Here is a 24377-nt window from a genome sequence, read left to right as displayed (position 1 = left end):
TATCTTTAATACCTAAATAATTTTTTAATTAATGTTTAAAATCATTATTTAGAAAATGTTTGTCATCTTTTATTTTCTAGCATTTACTTTTATTTTCCTATTTTAATTTAAAACGTTCTGTTCTATGAGCCTTATTTGTCATTTTAAAACCCTTTAATTATGTAATTATTTCTGTGATTTTGTAAACACATCCTTTATTATTTTTTTAATAAAAAATTTTCAAATATTAAAAAGGCATATATATTTTAAATTTTTCTGAGACCAGCTGATGTAATTTAAAACAGTAGGGGGCCTCTGGGTTTTGTATAGCTTAGGGCCTCAGCAAGTCTAAATTCGGCCCTGCACATACACATATTTATAAAGCAGAAACTCTCTCCAGCCATTAGTGTGCCCCTCAGGAACCAATAGCTGGACTTTCTGCCTTCCCAGGTTCCTTGGGAGGTGGTGGGCTCTCCTTCTTTGGCTAGAAGGCCATCTGACAGCCATGCTGATTGTGTGGACTTAGGCAGATCATGAGAGGGAGGGCAGGAAGGGCTGCATCAGTGCTTAGTTCTTGTGGCCCTTTCTTACATGGCTAGGGAAATGCCGATCACCACTTTGGGGTCAGGAAGCAATTTTCTCCAGGCCAGTTTGCTTGGGGATCCTGGCAGGCCCATAACTACAGTGGGGCATTTCTGGGCTCCACCCCTTCAAATGTGAAGCATGCCCCATAACAGCTGCTGCCCCTCCCTCCCCTCCTGTGACATTACAAGGTCCCTCCAGCTGATCAGTGGGAGCCCCCTCCCTCCCCTCCTCCAAGATTTAAAGGGCCGTCCAGCTGATCAGTGGGCCCTTTAAATCTTGCAGGAGGTGAGGGAGAGGGGCAGCTGCTGGCTGCACACCTTCCCTGAACAAAGCGTGCTGCCGTTTGGAGTCCAGGGAAGGCATGCAGCCACCCCTCCCATATCCCCTCCTCTTCTGCTCCAGGTGGATCCTGGAGGGGTTTTTTGCCATCTTCTGGGCATAGAGCAGGGATCACTGGGGATGTGGGGGAGGTAGTTGTGAATTTCCTGCATCGTGCAGGGGGTTGGACTAGATGACCTTGGAGGTCCCTTCCAACTCTATGATTCTGTAATTCTAACCAGAGCTGACCTTGGACCTTCCAACTCTATGATTCTGTGAGGGTACTCAGGTCTTTCCACAGCCCCTGACAGTGGGAAAAGGACCACCTAGACTGGATTCATTGGTGGCCTCTTCAGACATTGATGGCTTGAGCTACCAGGACTGGGATTCTTTTTTTCTTATACGCACATATAACTTTAAAAACCCTGTTTTTATTATGGAAAAAAGGGACAGGGTAAAACCGGCTTTTACCCTGTCCCTGGAAAAAATGCAATCTGAGGAAACAGAAAATTGTGCACAAAAATGAATTATGGATTAAGAGAGAAACAAAGGGATTTCCAGGTTGAGAGACGAGTAATAAGAACCTTGAGGTCCTTGATGGTGGAAGTGCTGTCAAGTTGCCACTGACTTATGGTGACCTTGTAGGGTTTTCAAGGAAAGAAACAAACATAGGTGGTTTGACATTACCCGTCTCTGTGGTTTCCCATCCAAGGACTCTTTCTTTGGAGGTTTTTAAGCAGAGGCTAGATGGCCATCTGATAGCAATGCTCCTTCTGTGAACAGGCAGATCATAAGAGGGGAGGCAGGAAGGGTTGCATCAGTGCTTAGTTCTGATGGCCTTTTTTTACATGACCAGGGAAATGCAGATCTCCACATTGGGGCCAGGAAGCAATTTTTCTCCAGGCCAGTTTGGCTGGGCATCCTGGAGGTTTTTTTGGGTTTTTTGCCATCTTCTGGGCAAGGAGCAGGGGTCACTGGTAGTGTGGGGGGGAGGTATTTGTGAATTTCCTGTATTGTGCAGGCAGTTGGACTAGATGACCCTAGAGGTCCCTTCCAACTCTATGATTCTGTAATTCTATGACTAACCAGAGCTGACCATGCCTAGGTTCTGAGATCTGATGAGATTGGGCTAGTGTAGACCATCCAGGTCAGTGTATTGAAGTATTTATGCCCTGTCAAATGATTGGCCCATCTAACTGAATCTGGGACATTCTATGTACAAATCATGTGCTCTCCTATTGAGCTTAGAGAGATACCTATACAATTCATTGAGTGTTACCTCTCTTCCTCAGGTAGCTATTATAGTAACAGATGGGCGTCCCCAAGATGGTGTGAAGGATGTAGCGGCCAGAGCAAGAGCTCTTGGGATTGAAATTTTTGCCATTGGTGTGGGCCGTGTAGACATGCACACCTTGCGGCAGATTGCCAGTGAGCCCCTGGATGAGCATGTAGACTATGTGGAGAGCTACAGCGTCATTGAGAAGCTGACCAAGAAGTTTCAAGAAGCATTCTGTGGTAAGTCCTCCAGATGTTTCCAAGGGGAATAAAAGATGGAATCAAGATGGAGAGAGATCTCAGTGCAGGATGCATGAAACACAGAACCTAAGGATGTGCATGTAGGAACAGAAAGAAGCATGAAGCATGGAGGGAATTCATGTAGGGCTGAGATGGGCTTTCATGACAACATATTTCCAGTGTGAAATGCCTTCCAGAAGAACCATAGAGTCATATACCTTTTTTACAGGGTCCCCAAATATGGAGTCAGGAAGCAATGGTTTCTCATGAAATGTGCCATTTCAGCTCATCCCTATATTCACATAGTACATACTTTTGAAATATATGACCATAGATAGGGTTAATTAAATGTGGCCATAGATAGGGTTAATTAAGAATACTGTAAGCCGCTCAGAGACCCCTGGGGGAGATCGAGCGGGATAGAAACCGAAATAATAAATAAATAAATAGATGACTTGGTTTGCTTAATGTCACAGATACCAATCACTTCCCTGGAAAGTTTAGATGATACACATTTTTATCATTGGCTATTTATTTGACTATCATTGTATTAATTTTGTTGTGAGTTGACTTTAGCAGTTTATCTAGAGAGAATATAAATGTTCAAGATAAATACATATGTATAATGAAGACATAGATTTTTTAAAATAAGTTTTTAAAATACAGAGAGGTAAGGAAGGGAAAAGGGGAAGGGGGAAGGGAAAGGGTAAAAGCAATAGTTTCCTGCATGTAACTTTCTTCTACTTGTAATGTCATGTTATACACAGATAAACTGCAAGATTTAAAAGTTCATAAAGTCCTCTTAATATTATATTATTAAAGAGTTCATATATTTATATTTCTCTCTTATCCAGTTATAGAATGGAGTCCAACAAAGTATGAAGACATAGGTTTTTTTACCTTGAATAGTACAGAGTTAGGCTAAAAAAAGTTCTGAACATACTTCAGCACAAAAACATAAATAATAGAAAGTTTTCAAAATCTACTGTCTACCTTGTTTTTCTCAACTTTCCCCCACTTTTTATTTGGTGCACAGAGTTCAAATGAATTTTCCTGGAAAACACACACACACCTTCTCTTAATTCCATCAGTGTGAATTTTGATTTTGAATGGTTGTTGAATTCAGTGAGAGCCCATATGGTGTCGTGGTTAGAGGGTCTACTGGGATTTGGGGCACCCAGGTCTGAATCCCTACTCTATCATGGAAGCTCCCTGCGTGATCTCAGGCAAGTCAAATACTGTCAGCCTGACCAACCTCACAGGGTTGTTGTTGTGAAGGTAAAATGGCAGAGGAGAACAATATAAGCTACTTTGCGTTCCCAAAGGAGACAAAGACAGGATATAAATGAAGTACTTTTTAGCACTGGATAACACTGGATAGCTAGCCGGCATTGAAGTTCAGTCTTTGATCATGAGGGATGCAATGCCCATCATATTATTTGTTCATTAAAAACTTTTCTTTACTATTGTACTGAACCAGCATTCCTCCCCCTAATAGTAAACCAGCTAGCCCTTGTATGGATAATGAACATGGGCTGCAGTCACACGGAGCATTAGGCACACTAGAGAGACGGAAGATAGGCGGATTTTCCGGGTGTGATCTCACCGCCATATCTGGGAAGCGTAGAGCTCCCGTGGCTCACCCGTGGCTTCACTCCGAAGATGTGCGGTAAAAAACTAGTACCTCGGAGGTACTAGTTTCTGGAAACCACGGGGCAAGGGCGGGCACGTGATCGCATTTCTGGTGGAATCCCATGGCATCCGGCACCCGCCCATGTCCCCTCGCAAAAAGGGTTTTTTTTTTCAAGTGTCCTCGGGATGCGCACAAGCACCCAATGGGGCATGCGCACACGTCGGTGTACAGAAAAAAAACACTCATTTGCCACGGCGTGCCGCTTCTTTGCCGCACTGCAGGATTGTGGTGTGATCGGCACCTCCCCCCTACCACAGGACCTCCACGGGACCTCCACGGGATGTCTGCTCACACAACCGTGCGTTATTTTGCCCCGGGGCAAACAGCCACGCTTCCTCCCGCATTTTCCTGCCCATGTGACCGCAGCCCCAGTACAACAGGGCCACCCACAGACAAGTAAAACAACCCAAAGTAAAGGAGCAACAACACAAAAAATAATCCTGTTGAGAAGACTCAAAATGTCCCAGAAAGGATGGAATGTTGAGAGGAAGATAAGTGTCAAGTACAGAGACAAAGATGGAGGAGATAATGGGGGGTTGATATAGTTCCTTCCTTGATGGGAGATCACCTTGCCATTAAAAGTACAAAGCCCACTGTTGAGAATCACCCCCACATTGCTAAGTATGCATGGCCAAGACACATACCCAAATATAGCCAGCTTACTCAAGGTTTGGGTCTTGTCAATGCCTGGATGGAAACACCCCTTGAGAATGGTGGGTGCAGGACTTACCCAAAGAACATCCAGTGATACCATGATGTCTCTTCCAGCTGCCTAACCAGAGATGATATCACCATACTGCAGGATGCTGTAGACTTTTGGGTGAATCCCAGAGCACCCTGCACAGCCAAAAGTGACGTTACAGTATTGTTGAACACTGTTTCTTGTCACCCTATCAAGTGGTGAGGGCACCAAGGCTGATGGAAGGAGTCAACCGACTGCCAAAGCAGACCATGTGGCCACCCTTCCTGGGACACTGTACATTCAACCCTCTTGAGTTCCATGATGAATATAAAGGTAGCTAATAGATGGAATAAATAACCAACCTAAGCTGTAAAGGCTATTTTCAGCATACATCAGAAAGACAGAAGAAATTGGGCCACACAATTGCTTTGGGAGGGAATCCCAGAACTGAACCCCAGTGCTTGTTACCCCAGTGCTTCCGAGGCTGGGGGCACAGTGAGACGGAGGCATAGACAAGACAACGATCTCTGTTGCCCAGGCATACGGCAGCATAGCTGACAAAGGCCTGACTGATTGCAAATATTGATGCCGTATTTGACGGGTCATTTAAAGTCACACAAGATTTAACCCAGTTAACAACATGCAGGTTTAAGTAAAGGAGCACAGAGGCCTCTTTGTTCTATTCATCTCAGGAGCTCTGTTTAAATTAGGGAAAGTGGGAGGAGAGTCAGCATAAGGTGATATTTCACATTTCAGACTCTGGAGCAAAAAGCATTACAGACAAGGATATTTAATGCTCTTCGTAACAGAGCAGTTTCCTTAAAAAAACAAACAAACCCTGGGTTTATTTGAACAATACAGGGGGCCAAGGCATTGCATGCAGAAAGACATTCTGGTCAGAGACAAGAGGTGCTTCAAGCCAGTGGCTTCAAGTTTAGTGGCACCTCAGTTTTCCCACAAGTACTGCAGGTTTATCTATGGACAGGATGGCTAAATAGAAGCTCTATGTTCAGAGGCAGTATACCTGCAAACACCAGCTATCAGAGGCTGTGCCTTTATGCCCTGAATTGTGGCCTTCCTAGAGCCTCCATACAAAACAGGCTGCAGGAATAAGGTGACTTAGGGGGCCCTAAGGTGTCATTCCCCCATTCTCTGCCCTGAGTTCTTTAGGGAAGGGTTTTTTTTTCCTTACTTCCCCAAAGCATCATGGGGAATTTGTGTACCTCTGGAGATTTTCCTGGCTTTTCTCCTGTTTTCCTCAAAATTGTGTTGCTCTGAAGTTTTGGGAAACATTGCAGTAAAGCTGGGATAGCTGCTTGTGTGTGTGTGAAATTTGGATTTTCTAGCCCATGTGGCAGCCATTTTCCCTGATCCTGTCTCCATGGCAGCCATTTCCTACCCCCACAACTGGGGGGCTTGTTTTTTTTTTTTTAATCAGCAACAGAATGCCATCTCAATACACCATTGTAATAAGGGTTGCCAGCCTCCAGGTCTGGGCAGGGTTTCCCCCGCGTTTGGAGGCTCCAATCTGCCACCGGTCAGCTGGCTGGCAGGCAAAGCCCTGCTCCCAAGCTCCACCTCCAAGAGTGACCACCCACGGCCACCCCTCTCCCTCCTCTCCTGCGAGGATTAAAGGTCTTCAGCTGATTGGCAAGAAGCATGTGGCCCACTAATCAGCTGGAGGGCCCTTTAAATCTTTCAGGAGGGGAAGGAGGGGTGGCCACTGGCTGCATGCTCTCCTAGCGAGCGGGATGGGGGCCACAGTGCGTGGGACTGATTTCCCAGCAGTGATTCACTGCTTGGGATTCAGGTATGCGCTGTGCCCAGCTTGCTGCTGATTTTGAGCTGGGGGAAAATGGTTGAAGGGGGAAGGATAATGTAGCTTCCCCTACTGCCGTTAATTCCCTGAGGCATCTTCCACCTGAGCAAATCTATAAACTCCCTACAAAACTACAAATGGATCCTTTGTGTGTACTATGAAACCCTGATTTGTTTTTTGTAAATTCAGGACACTAATGCATTTTCACTTTGCGTGTCATTTGTTTTATAGCTGTATCAGACTTGTGTGCCACGGGAGACCACGATTGTCAGCAGATCTGTGTCAGCACGGGTGCCTCATACACATGCGCTTGTAAAGAGGGGTTCACACTTAACACCGATGGGAAAACCTGCAGTGGTAAATAATTCTGTTTTAGGCTTAGCTAAACCAGCCGATGTGTCTTCCAAATCCTGTAAATTCTTGCATATTTCAAAAATGCAAGAATCTAGCATTCAGGAAGGGTGGCCATTTCTCACACACCACACCCGCCATGTTACTTCTCATTCCTTTTCCTGCTCCTTTTTGCTTGGCCCCATATCATCTGATTATGAGTTCCCCTCATAATTAGAGATGGATTTATGCACCCCCTAAGTCAACTATATAGCAGCCTGAATAGCTCAGACTGGCTCAGACTTGTTCGAGCTTGAGATCTAAGCATGGCTATTGTTCATGCTTGGATAGAAGGCCACCAAGAAGAACATTGCTATGGAGGCAACGGCAAGCCACCTCTGCTCATCTCATGCCTTAAAAACTTCATTTGGGGGGGGGTCGCCATACATCAGTAATGACTTGACAGGACTCAGTTATTATTCATTAAGCTACACTTTAGGGCCTCAGATTGTGAGGGGTATCTAAACACAAGCAAGTTACTAACTATTACTAAACTATTACTAAACTATTACTCACTGGAGAAGACCCTGATGCTTGGAAAGATTGAAGGTCAAAGAAGACGGGGACGGCAAAGGATGAGATGGTTAGACAGTGTCATCGATGCAACGAACATGAAGTTGAGCCAACTTCAGAGGACGGCAGAAGACCGGAAGGCCTGGAGAGAGCTCGTCCATGGGGGCGCGAAGAGTCGGACTCGACTGTGCGACTGAACAACAACAACAAAATTTCCACTTTTTTTGTAATGTTGTGGGGGCTCTTAAACGTGACATAGCCCTCAGTGTGTCTTAATCCACCCCTGCTCATAATGAGGGTTTTTTTTAGCGTTCTCTGAAAAAGCTCAGAATTCCCCAAGCTTTCTCCATGAAAGCTTTCCTCCCCACAGAGAGTTGAAGATGCTCTGGAGAGTCCATCCTTAGTCAAGTTGCAGGTGGTAGTTTCTCCTGATCTTGCCAATGACATCATTTCATGACTTCATAGTTGATATTTGATGGTAGCTTATTGTGATGGAGCTCAGTCAGACAGGTGGCATCCCATTGATGAGGCTGAAAACATAAAAGAGGCGCAAAGTGACTTTTTTAAACCAACCATGTTGCTAGCTAAGACAAGCTCTTTGTTCGAGGAAATATGGTTTCTTTTTCTCAGTATGGCTCTTGCAGGAGGCCCTCTGTAGAAATTGTATGACTACCCTTAGGCTTACGAGACCCAGCATGGTGTAGTGGTTAGAGTGTCCGACTAGGATCTGGGAGACCCAGGTTTGAATCCCTGCTATACCAGGGAAGTTCATTAGGTGACCTGGGGCCACTCCCAACCTGCCTCTCAGTCTAACCTACCTCACAGGGTGGTTGTTGCAATTGTTGCAAGGGAAAAATGAAGAAAGAATAATGTCTGCCTCTTTGCTTTTATACACACACACACACACATATATATACACATACACACATATATATACCATGTGCAAAGTGTGTGCACTGAATCACAGCCCCTCCTGACTTGTTTTGTTTGCTCTTGCTTGGCACAACAACTGCAGCTTTCCCTTGCATGTCGCTTCCTGCCCATCCAAGTGGGATGACCCCAAAGAGTAATAAGTGCTTGTGGCTGGCACACTCTGGAGTTCTTCATGTACTTGTCTCCAACAAAGTCTATTCCTAATATTTCAGACTAACTTGCATTTTTAAAAAAATTTCTTCTGCTCAGTTAATTGCACACTTGTATCTTCTGTGTAAGCAGCCAAGAATATGCAGACTATCTGGAACTCTTTGTTATCTAGAACTGTACACAATGTAAAAAGAAAACTGATTAGTCCTCAGAATTCAAGGCTTATTGCAGATGTCTTTTTGTTTGACTCCCTTGCAAGAGATCTGCTGGGCCTCCCCTCTTTCGGTTCATGGGGACTGTTCTGCTCCCATAATCCTCAGTGCACTCAATCTTGCTGGACTCCTGAACACTGGGAGAGCTGGGTGTACTAAGCATTGTGCTGAACCATTACCAGCAGTACAGTCTTGCAGAGGAAAAGAGCCCCTAGTAGGTACAGGGTTGCTGGCAGCAAAGCCCAGGATCTCTGGAGGGGTGGTGGTAGAACCTGAGGAGGGAACATTCCAGAAGCTGTGGTCAGTTCTGGGTGGTCATGTGGGAATGACATCACAGTTCCCTCAATGCTCTAGGAATTTCCCCAGTCTCTATGGTAAAGACTGTAGAGATTGGAAAAGTCCCTGCAGCATCACGGAGAAACCATAATGTCATTCCTTTTACTTTTTCTCCCACTGCTCCATTGTTTTAGCACAGGAAAATAAGGCCAGGGGTGGGAGTTGGCCCACTGCAGGTGGGTAAATAGTAAGCCTAAGTGGGCACAATGGAACTCTAGTGTTAAGGCAGTGTGCACCTCCCCTAGTTTTAATGACTGCTTGCCCCACTTTTGAGCTCCTTGTTTTATTATCCTTGTTTCAGAAGAGCTGCAAGAAGGGAGGATTAAAGATTCTACTAATATGGAAGAAGAAAACAGTCTGTTCTCATAGGGCCAGGATCCTGTTGCTTGGAAGCAATGGTGTTCAGGGCAGTCAATCCTCCCCCAGTGAAAGTGCACTGGCGTCCTTAGTTGACCCTCCTAGCCGGTTTCTAACAGAGCCAAGAAAGCACCAGGGAGGACGAAGTGCTCAGTTAAAATTTTTACACTGGCTGCCAGTGGAAGAACAAGTGATCCTCTGAGATGTAGAACCCCTTCTAGCAAACGAAGAATTAAGTTAGTGGTAGTACAGCCAACTCAGTTATTTTAAGCTGTGATCTGGGAAGGTTCCATCAGGCAAAAAATGTAGACAGGACCAATCTCTAGACCCTGTAGTCAGGGTGTGCCAATTAAAACAACTCTCCCTCATTTCTGAGGAGAAACACTTGCCCCCTGGAGCAGTCAAAGAGCACACTACCTTTGAGTCTCTACATATCTGAACATCACATTGTTACCAATGCTGAAAAGAAAGCATGGCAAGCATTTGGCTTTTAATGTATTTATTCTTTTTAAATAAACTATATTATAAATGTCATTAACATTTTGCAGGGTTTTAAAATACCAATGCTCTAAAAGAGAGCAAAAAGAAAATAATGCCTCTGATTAGCAATAGTTAGATATTAAGGCCAAAATGTAAGAATAATACTGAAACAGCTAAGTTCCATTGAGGCACGGGAGTCCCACGGATTTTCCGGGCGTGATCACACCCCAACATCTGGGAAGCGCAGTGCTCCCGTGGCGAACCCATGGCTCCCCTCCGAAGGTGCAGAGTTAAAAACTAGTACCTACGAGGTACTCCTGCGAACCTAGCAGTTCGAAAGCAAGAAATTGCAAGTAGATAAATAGGTACCACTTCGGTGGGAAGGTAACAGCGTTCCGTGCGCCTTTGTGTTTAGTCATGCCGGCCACATGACCACGGAAACGTCTTCGGACAGCACTGGCTCTTCAGCTTTGAAATGGAGATGAGCACCGCGACCCTAGAGTCAGATTCGACTGGCTTTCGAGCAAGGGAACCTTTACCTTTACATACGAGGTACTACTTTCCGGAGGGGCAAGGGCGAGCGTCTGACCGCATTTCCGGTGGACTGTCGTGGCATCCGGCGGCTGCCGATGTTCCGTCGCGACCACAGGATGTGGAAAAGCGCCCAGCGGCGCATGTGCACAAACAGGAAGTGGCGTTTGCCACAGGAGCAGTGCGGCGCGAGTGCCGGTTTGAACGTGCCGTGCTGCTTTTTTGCCGCGCTGTGGACTAGCCATCTGATTTGCACCTGACACCTACCCACGAGACCTCGAAAGGACTTCTGATCGGGCTGCTGCGCGTTATTTTCCTCCGGGGCAATTAGCCACGTCTCCCCCCCGCATTTTCCGGCCCATGTATCCAGGGCCTTAGAAACAGTAATCAGAACTAGTCAAGACATAAGCTGATGTAATGAATACTAATATGTGTGTGGTGTATGGAACAGTGGTTAGAGCAGGGGCTGTATGAACCTTTGGGATTTTGAGAAAGGTGGTGCTGCCCCCAAATGGCTGCCACAGGAGGTGGAGCCAAACTCAAAATGGCTGCCTCTGGATGTCGAGCCGTACAGAATAGCTCCCTTGTCACACTTCCGGGGAAGAAGGAAATCCTGAAGGGGTAATGGAATTTTGAGAAAGGATGGCGAGTGCCACTTCAAAATGGCTGCCTTTGGATGTGGAGCCAAACTCAAAATGGCTGCCTTTAGATGTGGAGCCATACAGAATACCTCCTTCATCATACCCCCTGGGAAGAACAAAATCCTGAAGAGGCAATGGAACCACCCAGGTGCTTACCAGTCCTCCTCAACTTCCAGTGGAAAACTCTTTCAATTGAATGAAGACAGCCAATAACAAGCCCTGCCTTACAATCCCCCATCACATTCTAAAAAGCTTGGCAGATGCCAAGAGAAGTACCAGTGGGTGCATTAACTCCCACAGACATTATGTTGGGGGAACCTAGGTTATAATGTAGGATTAGGAGTGTGGAGAGCAGGTTCAAATTCCAAGTTGCCATGAAATTTAAAGATGCTCACTAGTTGAGGTGTTAAGGCAGAAACTGTGACTGGGATGTGGGGTGCAGCCCTCCAGCAGGACTGATAGAGCTCTGCCTCCAAATGGCCAGTTTGGGTCAGAAAATGGCACTGGGGGAGGGTGAAAGCCTTTCTACCACCAGGTCATGGTCCAGATCTGAATTGGGCCCCAACATGCTTGGGAATTTAGTTTCCCAGTGTTCATGTTTGACTGTGGGACTATCAGAACTGGGTCAGGGGAATCTGGATCTGACTCACACCAAAATGTCTCAGTTAGTTTGGCCCTCACTAGATTACCTGAGGGCAGTTATTCTCTCTCAGCTGATCTTCTTCCCAGAGTTGTTGTGGAGCTAAAACTGAATGACATAGAAACGGTTTGACAAATCTGACCATTTCCCTTCCAGTGAGAAGGTAGTAACTTTGAGTCATGTACCACTTAATGGCAGTCATTATTCTACAGACTACTAGAACAAAAGGCAAGTGAGGACTTTTAGTCTCCCCTTCCCTGTTGGCAAATACAGTTTTGTTTGAAGGCAATCTGTTGTGGACCCTTGGTAAGGGCTGCCTCCATGCTGTGGAACTCGCTAAGTCAGGAGATGAAATTGGCACTGGCCTTCCAGGTCTTCTGGAGCACTAGACTTTTTTTTTTTTGCCCCATAAGGTCTTTGAATCATGGAAGTTTTTATTTTCCTGATCATTTATGCTATTTAATAGCTTTATTTCTTGTATTTTGGATTTTTAGAAGTATCATGTGTAGGGCTGTCCCATTCACTAGACAAACCTAGGCAACTGCCTAGGAGGGTGCCAGAACTGGGGAAGGGCCCCCAAAAGACTTAGAGAGCCATAGGAAGCTCCAGTAGGCTTGCCAACCTCCAGATGGCACCTGGAGGTCTCCTGCTATTACAACTGATCTCCAGACAACCAAGATTAGTTCCCCTGGAGAAAAATGGCTGCTTTGGAGGATGAATTCTATAGCATTATATCCTGCTGAGGTCCCCCCCCAACCCTGCCCTCCATAGGCTCCACCCTCCAAATCTCCAGGTATTTCCCAACCCAGAACTAGCAACCCTAAGCGCAAGGGGTCCAGCCTGCAGGGCAGAGAGGGCACCACATTGGATTGCCAGCTCTAAATTGGGAAATCCCTGGAGATTGGGGGTGGATCCTGGGGAAGGTGGAGTTTGGGGAGGGGAGAAAACTGGGGAGCCAGTTTGGTGTAGTGGTTAAGAGTGGTGGACTCTAATCTGGAGAACCAGGTTTGATTCCCCACTCTTCCACATGCAGCTGCTGGGTGAACTTGCGTCAGTCACAGTGTCTCAGAGCTGTTCTCTCAAGGACAGTTCTGGAAAGAGCTCTCTCAGCCCCACCTACCTCACAGGGTGTCTGTTGTAGGGAGAGGAAGGGAAAGTGATTGCAAACCACTCAGACTCCAAGTGAAGGTTGGGGTATAAATAAAATATCCTCCTCCTCCTCCTCCTCCTCCTCCTCCTCCTTCTTCTTCTTCCTCTTCTTCTTCTTCTTCTTCTTCTTCTTCTTCTTCTTCTTCTTCTTCTTCTTCTTCTTCTTCTTTTTCTTCTTCTTCTTCTTCTGCCATAGAGTCCACTCTCCAAAGCAGCCACTTTCTCCAGGGGAACTGATCTCTGTAGACTGGAGATAGTTGTAATTTCAGGAGATCTCCAACCACCACCTAGAGTTTGGCAACCTTAGTGCCAAGCCAGCATTCCTCCTCTGTATATATACCATGTCTACTCAGACATAAGTCTCAACAGTATTTATTCCCAGGTAAGCATACTTAGGATTGGAGCTTTTGGAATGAGAAAGCTGATATTTCATTACGTTTGTAGAGGTAAGTTGAATGGTCATAGTTTGCTTTTGGTTTCCAAAAACCCTTGGGATGGCCCTGCTCATGTGCCTCGCAGTGGGTAGAATGGTGGCATATAAATAAACTAACTCAATTAATACAACCTTTTAAAAACATAAATTCAGTATTTTCAATGTGTGCTTTGTCCAGTCCAAGTGCCAAGCATTTCAAACTGCTGCTTTTGGCTTGCTGTCATTTGCTTCTCCCCAGCCTGCAGTGGAGGGGCTGCAACAGATCTTGTTTTCCTGATTGACGGCTCCAAGAGTGTGAGACCTGAGAACTTTGAGCTGGTGAAGAAGTTTATCAACCAGATTGTGGATTCTCTGGATGTGTCAGACAGAAATGCACATGTTGGCCTGGTCCAGTACTCTAGTTCAGTCAGACAGGAATTCCCACTTGGGCGATTCAGTTCTAAGAAGGATATTAAAGCAGCAGTGCGAAAGATGTCCTACATGGAGAAAGGGACCATGACTGGCCAAGCCTTGAAATACTTGGTGGACAATTCCTTTGCCATCTCCAGTGGAGGAAGACCCGGCGTCCCTAAAGTGGGAATTGTATTTACAGATGGACGGTCACAGGATTACATCAATGATGCAGCCAAGAAAGCCAAAGAACTAGGTAGGTTGTCAAAAAAACAAAAATCAGGAGAATTGTGTTAAAATACATTCACCATTGGCACAAGCCACTAACTGATCTCTGTCGTCTGAAGCTACCTGGAGGCTGGCATCCCCATGTGGCACCTATTAATTGGAATGGAGATTATAGAAACCTCCTATTCTATTGGCTTTTTACAGGGCACCCATTACTGCCTTCTTTTTCAATGACTTTAGTGATGCTGTATTTTTATCCTCTTTAATGCTTGCTTATTTAAAAATCTTCTGTCTTCCACCAATTCTCTGCTTGCAAAAAACAAAGCAAAGTAAAACATACCTAGTGGCATCATTACAAAAATCAATAAAATATTAAGATAAATCAAAATCAAATAATATATTTTATAATAATAACAGCTATGGATGCCAATTGCAGCTAGGGATTCCTGGGTATTCCCCGGAATTAAAGCTTATCTCTAGACTTCAGAAATCAGCTGCCATGGAGAAAATGGATGCTATGGAAGATGGACTCTATGGCATTGTACTCCACTGAGGTCCGTGTCTTCCTCAGGCTCCATCCCCAAATCTCCAAGAGTTTCCCAACCTGGATCTGGCAACCGTAACCCCCCCATCCCCTGCTGGTGGCCAGGGGGGACCTGGCAGCCCTAATCAACAGCTGATAGGTTCACTAATTAACCAATCATTTGTGACTTATTTGGATCCCTCTGTCCTCAGCACATACAGGAGGGAGGGGGAGAGAGAGAGAGAGAGAGAGAGAGAGAGAGAGAGAGAGAGAGAGAGAGAGAGAATACACACACACACACACACTATAAACCCTACAGTGAACTATTCCCTTGATTGCAGTAACTGTGAAGCCGCTCAGTGTCTTGGCAGACTGCCAACAGAGGCGTACATATCCCTTCTGGAAGTAAAATCACACCACTTTCACCATGTAACTTTCCCAAATGTTATTCCTAAAACATTGCCCCTTCCATATAGAACTGCTATTTACAGGTTTCAAATACATGTGATACATGGCAATGCCAACTCCAAATTGGGAAATTCCTGAAAGTTTGGGCCCATAGGGTCATCAGGTCCCCCTTGGCCACCAGCAGGGGATGAGGAGGTAGGGTTGCCAGATCAAGTTTGGGAAACCCCTGGAGACTTGGGGATGGGGCCTGGAGTGGATGGGGATCTTAGTGGGGTACAGTGCCATAGAGTCCACCCTCCAAACCATCCATCTTCTGCAGGGGAACTGTAGTCTGGAGATTAGGTGTAATTCTGGGGGATCCCCAGGCCCTATCTGGAGGCTGGTATCCATAGGGAGTGGAGTCTGAAGAAGGTGGAGTTTGAGGAGAGGAGGGTCCTCATAGGCCTATAATACTAGGGAGTCCACCCTCTAAAGTGGTAATTTTCTCTGCAGTCTAGAGATCAGTTGTAATTCTGAGAGATCTCCAGGCCCTACCTGGATGTTGGCATCCCTTCCTTGTGAGGTTGTTTCTCCGCTTTAATGATACAGAATATCAATTAATCCCATTCCAAACTGTGAAACTATAGCCCCTCCAACACTAACCGAAAAAGCCATGAAAAAGCCCTATCAAACTGAACAGCTTTATAACTATTCCTAAAACAAGTAACAAAAGTGCCCTGTTTACATTCTCTGAGTAAGATTGCCAGCTAGGGTTGTCAGGTGCCCCCTGGCCACTGGTGGAGGATTGGGGGGGGGGGTAAGGCTGCTACCTCCAGACTGGGAAACACCTGAAGATTTGGGGGTGGAGCCTGGGGAGGACAGAGACCTCCGTGGGGTACAGTGCCATAGAGTCCACACTTCGAAGCATCAATTTTCTCCAGGGGAACTGATCTCTGTAGTCTGGAGATGAGCTCTAATTCTAGGGGATCCCCAGCAGGCTGAGTTAGTGTGAGCTAGCTCACAGTTTTTAGCCTCTGGCTCACACATTTTTGTCTTAGCTCAGGAAGGAGGGCTCCAGGGCAAACTAATTTATGCAGTAGCCAAATCACTCGCTCACAACTTTAAAGCCAGTAGTTTACAAAGTAGATTTTTTCCTCACAAAATTCCACAGCTTAGAGGGAGGTTCCACCTGGAGGCTGGCATCTTTACTGCAAACTGTGCAATGGGAAATTCTTGGAATTGGGGAGGGTGGAGCCTGGGGAAGGGAGGGAACTCAGTGTGGTGTAATGGGGGGACTGATCAGTAGAAATAAGAAGGCCTATGCTACGTTGTCGGCATTGCACAGGAAGTGATGTCACCACGTCAACAACTTCTAGCCAATGCTCTGGTATTTGGGCAAAAACTCTATGGTAAAACTGGTTTCTACCATAGAGTTTTTGCCCAAATACCAGAGCATCACCCTGAAGTCACTGGTGTGATGATATCACTTCCTGCTCTACACTGGCAACATTGCCTAGTCCTTATTCTTTCTACTGGTATATCCCTGTGCCATCCCTAGCATCTGGGAAGCACTGGCTAGTGGTGGGGGTAGGGTTGCCATGTCCCCTCCTCACTCTGGGCAGGAGGGGAGGAAGTGGGATGGCCAGGTGGGTGGTTGCTCTTGGGGAGCAGGGCTGGGGGTGGGGCTTCCCTTTGCCCACCAGCTTAGCAGGAGTGCATTGAAGCCCCCAGAAGCAGGGGAATCCCCACCCGCACCCAGGGGCTGGTAACCCTAGGCGGGGAAGCCCTGCCTCCACTGAGGGGTTTAGCAACCTTAGTCCCAGAGTGTGAAGAGCAATAAATGTCAAGCTTTTGTGATTGTTTTATTTGCTTTTAACATTGTATGGTATGACCAGTTTTTGAGCTGAATTAAAGCTTTTCCTTTTCATTCGCTAAGAATACAATAGACTGGTTAATTGTTTTTCATTGGCATCAGGCTACAAGATGTTTGCTGTTGGTGTTGGCAATGCTGTCGAAGACGAACTGAGAGAAATCGCGTCTGAACCAGTGTCGGAGCATTATTTCTACACTGCTGATTTCAAAACCATCAACCAAATTGCAAAGAAACTACAGAGTAAAATCTGTGTTGGTATGTAAGGTTGCAGATGGTATATTTAGCAAACAATCTGGTCACCTATTGCCCTGGTGAATCAATGTGTAAGACAGGAACAAATGTGTCAACTTGGGAAGACCCATACATAAGACTGGCTCCAGATTTGGGAGAGCCACTAAGGATTGGATCCAAAAAGTTTTTTCGGGTGAAAAAGGGAAGAGAGGGGTCCACTCTGACTACCCAAAGGCTATGCTGGGTGTCATGGGGCCTGTATGGACCAAAGCAATGAGGAATGGCAGCTGTAGTAAGTATGAGAATTGGGTGGAATTGAGCAAAAAAAAAAACCTGGTTGGATTCAACCCTAAGTGCACCACTTCCTCCTCTTTTCCCTCCTCCTCTCCATCTGTCCCTTGATACTCACATGTGTGTAAGCAGATTCCTCCATATCTACCTCTCTGGGGTTGGTACTGGCCAGGGCTTTTTTTGTAGAAAAAGCCCAGCAGGAACTCATTAGCATAACAGGTCACACCCAGCAGTACAAACTCATTAGCATATTGGCCACACCCCTGACAATACAGCTCATTAGCTTATTAGGCCACACGTCCAGTCCATGCCTTCCCTTGGCTTAAATGGTTCCCCGATCCCCCAGCCCACCCGCCTCGGAGTTGCCGCGGTGTGTGTGTGTGTGTGATCTCCATGCCTTCCCTCTGTAGCCACACACGCAGAGGTTTTGGCTGTAGTGGGCGTGGCCAACTCTAAAGCCAGCCGGAACTCCGTTCCTGTGAGTTCCTGCCCAAAAATAGCCCTGGTACTGGCACAGCCAAACAAAGGAAGCCACTGTTTTACTTACTGCAGTGTCCCTCTGACCAAGAAATGCCCGGTTGTTCTAGAGACTCCTGTGAGGGCCAAACATTTTAGGTCAATGGTGGGCTATCAGCCGAGTTATGGGCATCAGCTATTTCCAGCTAATGCAACTACTTATGAGGAGTCCAAGGAAGAAGCTATATGGAGGGGCTGTAGCATCTGCTGGGCATGCAGAAGGTCCCAGGCCCAGCCCCCAGCATTCCCAGTTAAAAAGATCAGGTAGTAGATGACGGAAAAGACCTCTACTCCCTAAGACCCTGGAGAGTTGCTCCAAGTCTGAACAAACGATATTGGCCTTGATGGACCAAGGGTCTTGATTCAGTATAAGACAACTCCATGTTCTCATCTGAAGAACACCAGATTAAAATGTCTACACACAATGACACCAGAGATGCTTCCTTTGTGGAAGTAGCTTGTGGCATTTTAAAAGTACTTAGGTGTTCAGAGAATATTCATAAACCACCACAAAGCTGACATTCCCAAAAGGGGTGTTGCACTTGCAGTCAGTTGTCATGAAGATGGCTTGCTGTTGGCAATTTTTCTGGGTCCACAAAGACTAAAAGAACAAAGAATGGCTTAAGATGACTTTAATATGAACAGCAACAGAAAAATCTTGTACAGCAGCCTCTCAGTGTTCTAGAACAAACTAAGGTTATGTGATCACAAGGTGGCCAGGTCTTCTGTTATTTTGGGAGACTTCCCACTGGCAACCTGCTCTTCCTGCACTGATCTGAGCAACAGGGGGAGAAAAACAACAACAAAAAATCACCATCAGGATGCTAGTGTGACATCACTTCTGGGGAAAACCCAAAAGTGATGCCAGTCCTCTCTAGAAATTGTCAGAAACCCCATGGTTTTACTATAGATTTTTTGACAATTCCTAGAGTGGTTTTTTTTTTTGTTTGTTTAAAGTTTTTATTATTTTTTGTTAATAACATAAACTTTACATACATCAAATACTTTTTGCTTCTAAATTAATAAGAATAATTGCTAGCATTTCTAACATCTATTCCCTCCATACAGCATTCGTAAATCACCATGAGTCCGACCATTATAGAACAACTGCTACAACCTATAAATACAGCCATTTATGATAGATCTGTTTAGCAGGGAGAATATCATTCGTTACCATGTAGTCCAGCACAGGGGCCCATGTCCTAACAAATTTAGTGTAGGTTGGCATGTTACTATTGTTCGCTCTTATCAGGGAGTCTGTAATTTTCGCCATTATAAATTGGTCCCAAATTTTTTCTTGCCATGTTGCAATCGTAGGGAGATGAGGAGACTTCCAAGCTGCTGCTATTGTTAACCTGGCTGAGGCTAATAACGTCGGGATAAGTTCAATTCCTAGAGTTGTTTGATGTCAGGTTTTCCCAGAAGTGATATCATGCTGTTGCCAATGGTGCCCCCCATGTCTCTGACCCTCCCAGACTTTCACTGGTTGTCAGGTCATGCTTGGCGACCTTAATGGGATCCATAGGGCAAATGTACAAACTGGCAGTTCCTTAACACCATAGAATATAATGGAATGCCTCTGAATTGTAAAATCTATCACAACTTCTCTTCATGTCTCCAGGTTTCTCAAATGTCCCTTCATGCCCCACTAGGGACCTAAAAGTTGGATTTATCATTCCATAACTGTTTTCTCTTTCCCAGAAGAAGATCCATGTGAATGTGAAGCCATTGTGAAGTTCCAGACAAAAGTGAATAATCTCATAAAGGCACTGACACAGAAACATATCCTTTGACAACTGTTTTCAACACATGGCGTTAAAATAAACTAATTAATAAATAAATAACTTGCAGGTATGCCTCCCGTTTCCCCACTCAGAGTGGGGAATTGCTAGCCCTTAACTCCAATTTCCCACCCCAGAGGGAAAAATGCCCCCCACATAGTGACACACCAGGAACTTCCCTTAGTCTCTATGGTAAAGAGTGTCTATGGTAAAGGTGATCATAAGAACATAAGAGAAGCCATGTTGGATCAGGCCAAAGGCCCATCCATTCCAACACTCTGTATCACACAGTGGCCAAAACCCAGGTGCCATCAGGAGGTTATCTAGGCTGCCTCCCCGAATCTCTGTTGTAAAGACTGTAGAGGCTAGGGGCAGTGGCCTAGAGGATCAGATGGAAGTAACCACATGATCCCCTAACTCTGTCCTCCCTCAGCCCTGCTTTCCCCCAATCTCCCAGCATTTGCCAAGGCCATGCTGGGAACCCTTTTTGTGGGCTTTAAGGAATAATGTGGAAGAAATAGATTATTGAGAAGCTTTCATGTGACCCAAATCGTCCCCTTCAGGATACAATAAGAATTTATATAGAGGATTGAGTAGGCTAATATTGCCTTCCTCCTGCATCTTTCTTTTCCTCCTTTAACTGATACACATCTCTTGGAAGTTTCCCATGCTTCCTAAAACACATTCAGTCCTCATAAAGTTGAGTCTCCCACAACTGGCAAACTTTTTATTTCTCAACCTACCTGCAAATTCATATCATTGTGCCAGAACTCTTACCTTGGCTATGATATTCCGCCATGGGCTGGTTTCGTGAATGGCACACCCCTGTGTCACTTCGTTCAATATAGTGATGATGATTAAGATGTTGGGAGGGAAGAATCATGGCTCAGTGTCTCAAAGGCATGTCAGGAGTGCTTGGAAATCAATCAGGAAGAGACCTGTTCATAACGTTCTATTGGTGTTCCAGAGAGGGCAAGTGTACCAGGTAAATCAGGAGATTATGTCTTATGTGCACTTAGGGTTACCAACGCTGGTTAGGAAATTTTGGGTGATTTGGGGGGGATGCTTTGTGAGGGCAGAATTTGGGAAGGGGAGGGAGTTCAGGGGAGATGTGATGCCAAAGAATCCACCTTAGAACATAAGAGAAGCCAATGTTGGATCAGGCCAAAGGCCCATCCGGTCCAACACTCTGTCACACAGTGGCCAAAAATACCAAGTGCGATCAGGAGGTCCACCAGTGGGGCCAGGACACTAGAAGCCCTCCCACTGTTGACCCCCTCAAGCACCAAGAATACAGAGCATCACCTGCCCCAGTGTCCCTATCCATACCTTGTGGCTAATAGCCACTGAAAGTCCTCTGCTTCATATGTTTATCTAATTCCCTCTTGAAGCTGTCCATGCTTGTAGCCACCACCACCTCCTGTGGCAGTGAATTCTATGTGTTAATCACTCTTTGGGTGAAGAAGTACTTCCTTTTATCCGTTCTAACCCGACTGATCAGCAATTTCATTGAGTGCCCACGAGTTCTTGTATTGTGAGAAAGGGAGAAAAGTACCTCTTTCCCTACCTGCTCTATCCCATGCATACTCTTATAAACCTCGTTCATGTCACCCCTCAACCATCGTTTCTCCAAGCTAAAGAGCCCCAAGCACTTTAACCTTTCATAGGGAAAAGGTTCCAATCCTTTTATCATTCTAGTTGCCCTTTTCCGCACTTTTTCCAATGCTGTAGTATTCTTTTTGAGGTGTGGTGACTAGAACTGTACAAAATACTCCAAATGAGGTCGCACCACTAATTTATATAGGGTCATTATGATATTGGCTGATCTGTTTTCAATTCCCTTCCTAATAATCCCCAGCATAGCATTAGTCACACACTGTCTCGGCATTTTCAGTGAGTTATCTACTACCACTCCAAGATCTCTCTCTTGGTTAGTCTCTGCCAGTTCGGACCCCATCAACATGTATTTATAGTTAGGATTTTTGGCTCTGATGTGCATCACCTTGCACTTGGCCACATTGAACCCCATTTGCCATGTTGACGCCCACTCGCCCATCCTCGACAGATCCCTTTGGGAGTGCCTCACAATCCTCCCTGGTTTTCACCACCCTGAACAACTTTGTATCATCTGCAAATTTAGCCACTTCACTGCTTACTCCCAACTCCAAATAATTGATGAACAAGTTCAAAAGCATCGGACCGAGTACTGATCCCACCTCCTGAAATGGTAGCTTCAGGGGAATGGATTGCTTAGTATGGTGATCAGTTGTAATTCAAGGAGAACTCCAGGACCCATCTGGAGGCTGGTGACCTTATGTTGTGCCCTCCAGGGAAATAACCAAAGGACAGATCATATACTCATGATCAATGATCCCTCTAAGCTATGGAGCCCTGTGAGCAAAAATTCTACTTTGTGAGCAGCTTAAGGTTGTGAGCAGCTGATTTGGCTACTGCATAAATTAGTTTGCTCTGAAGCCATCCTTCCTGAGCAAAGACAAAACTGTGTGAGCTGGAGACTCCCGGTTTATGGTGACACGCAGGCAGACGCATCTCCCGGATTTCCCGGGGATGCAAACTGCACACCAGCGTGTAGGAGGGTGTGCGATGGGTTGCGACCCCCCTCCAGAGCCTTGGTAAAAGGCTCCTGGCCCGGGGGCTTTTGAGGGGTGACCTCTTCGCCAGCGCGATGCCGGGGAATTGAGGCGCTCCTCTGCCCCAAAGGTCCTGCCGCTGAGTGACCGCATGGTACTAGTGCTGCTGACCGAGACAAGCATTGGAGATCGGGTGGGAAAAACCAATGCCGAGCGAGGCTGATTGGCCAACAACGAACTGTGAGTCGGGTTGAAGCGAGCATGAAGATTGAAAAAGAAAGCTGCCCCCCTTAAAGTGCGACGGAAAGTGAGCAGGGGAGGGGCCCCACCCAAACGCAAAAATGAAAAAATGGAAATAATGAGGGGGGAGCGGGAAAATAAGTGTTTAAATCTGTTTTAAGAGGCTTACTAGAGCGCAGATGGGCGAATATCAGAGACTTTGGCAACTTTTAGAAAAGTAAACAATCCAAAAAGATGGCGGGGAAGAAATCGGCTAAAGACAAACTATTGAAAGCGAAACTAGTGGGCAGTCCTCGAACGGAAGAGATCACTGAGCTTTCCAAACTGTTGGAAGATTCCTTGCGCCCTCTGCTGGATGAGATGACTAACATCAAGCAACAATTGTCAACAATTGGTCAGAGTTTGGCTTCACAGCAGCTACAATTGACTAAATCCGTAAATGCAATGGAGCAAATGGCAGAGCAGATGAAGAAAAAGGATGCCAATACTAAAAAAGTCAAGAAAAAGGTGAAAAAACTGGAAATGAAACAAGCTATGGAAGAGTCACAACTTTTACAGCTGCAAATGGAGAAAGCAAATTTGGTCCAAGGGGTCCCGGAAAATAAAGGAGAGAATCTGAAGCAACTGCTGAGTGATGCAATAGCCCCATTGACAGATTGGACAGCAGAATATCTTTATAGCGAGATGGATGTGGTCTATAGGTCCTATTCCTTATACATCAAGAAAAAATAATCAACCTGGGGAAATAGTAGTCAGATTCTCGAAGAGACATGTAAGAGATTCTATTTTGAAAGCAACTACGGGAACACCGTTGAAAATCGGGGACAAAAATATCAGGATTTTAAAAGACATTCCATTTGAAATAAGATAGAAGAGAAAGAACTATAAAGACTTAATCCTTTTTTTACAAACAAATGGCATCAGTTACAGATGGTTAATTCCAGAATGTGTCATTTTCAAGCTTCACGACAAAAAAGAAAAGATTGACTCTGTTCTTAAAGCACGCAAGTTCCTGAGAACACAGCTGGGGGAACCAGCGGAGGACAAGAAGGAAGAAGAAGAAAGCAAATCAGATGGCGAATTAGGCTCGATGTCTTCTGACGAGGACTCTCTCTCTGAAAAGGGGGCGGTAACCCCCAAAAGTCCATATAAATTGAGGATAAGAAAAGATACGAAAAAATAAAGGCTGAAGGACTCTGAATTGTGCCTGAAAATGTAGAAATAACTTTGAGAATGCTCTGAGGGTTTCATTTAACAGATAAATGGATGGTTAAAAGATAAATGACCGCATAACCGACTATGTTCACTGTATTACTAGCATTTTAGACTAATATGGAAATAAGCTGATGTATTGATCTCCTGCTCTTGGGGTTTTAGTCATTAGTGGGTTTCTCCTTAGAGGTAGTCCCCTTCCTATATTTTCAGTTGTAGTTTGTAGTGGTGTAAAAACATCAATAAAAAACTCCCCTTAGGGGGATGCAAAAAAAAAGTGTGAGCTGGAGGCTAAATAACCGTGAGCTAGCTCATACTAACTCAGCTTAGAGGGAACACTGCTCATGATACATATGAGGGGCAATTTGATTGATTGATAAGTCTTTAAATTTCATGCTGTCGATTCAGCTAATCAAAATCTTCTTGAGACTTCCGGTTGATGGCGGTGTGCTAGCAGACTCACCTCCCGGACCTCCCGAGGGGGAAGCTGCGCTCCAGCCAAAGGAGAGGGTGCACAGGCTTGCAACCCCCCCCGGGGCCCGGCGAAGGGACCCTGGCCATGGAACTTATAGGAGGTTGCCTCTTCGATGGCGGAATGCTGGAGAATTGAGGCGCCTCTTCATTCCGATGGTCCAATGTGCTGTGAGACCGAATGGACTTAAGTGATGCTGACCGGGACAAGCGCAGGAGGTCGAGTGTCAGAAATGAAGCTGAAAGCGAGGTCGAAAGACCAAGTATGAACGTGAGTCAGTTTTAAA

The 24377-nt window shown here is 45.6% G+C and overlaps 1 protein-coding gene across 1 annotated transcript; it reads left to right on the top strand.

Annotated features, from left to right (window-relative positions):
• Window positions 1-883: 883 nt before the first annotated feature.
• MATN1 (matrilin 1, cartilage matrix protein) lies at window positions 884-19624 on the top strand (the record flags this gene model as incomplete). Its single annotated transcript, XM_015421041.1, is given in 6 exon segments — window positions 884-895; window positions 2175-2397; window positions 6823-6948; window positions 13595-14002; window positions 16860-17012; window positions 19497-19624. Coding segments are annotated over 6 exon segments (1050 nt in total), but the record flags the coding sequence as incomplete, so codon positions are not given.
• Between the last annotated feature and the right edge of the window lie 4753 nt (window positions 19625-24377).

Source organism: Gekko japonicus, unplaced genomic scaffold, assembly GCF_001447785.1.
Source record: "Gekko japonicus isolate JY-2015 unplaced genomic scaffold, Gekko_japonicus_V1.1 scaffold5142, whole genome shotgun sequence".
Taxonomy (NCBI): Eukaryota; Metazoa; Chordata; class Lepidosauria; order Squamata; family Gekkonidae; genus Gekko; species Gekko japonicus.
Note: the sequence above shows the minus strand (reverse complement) of the source record. Positions and strands in the feature narration are given on the sequence as shown.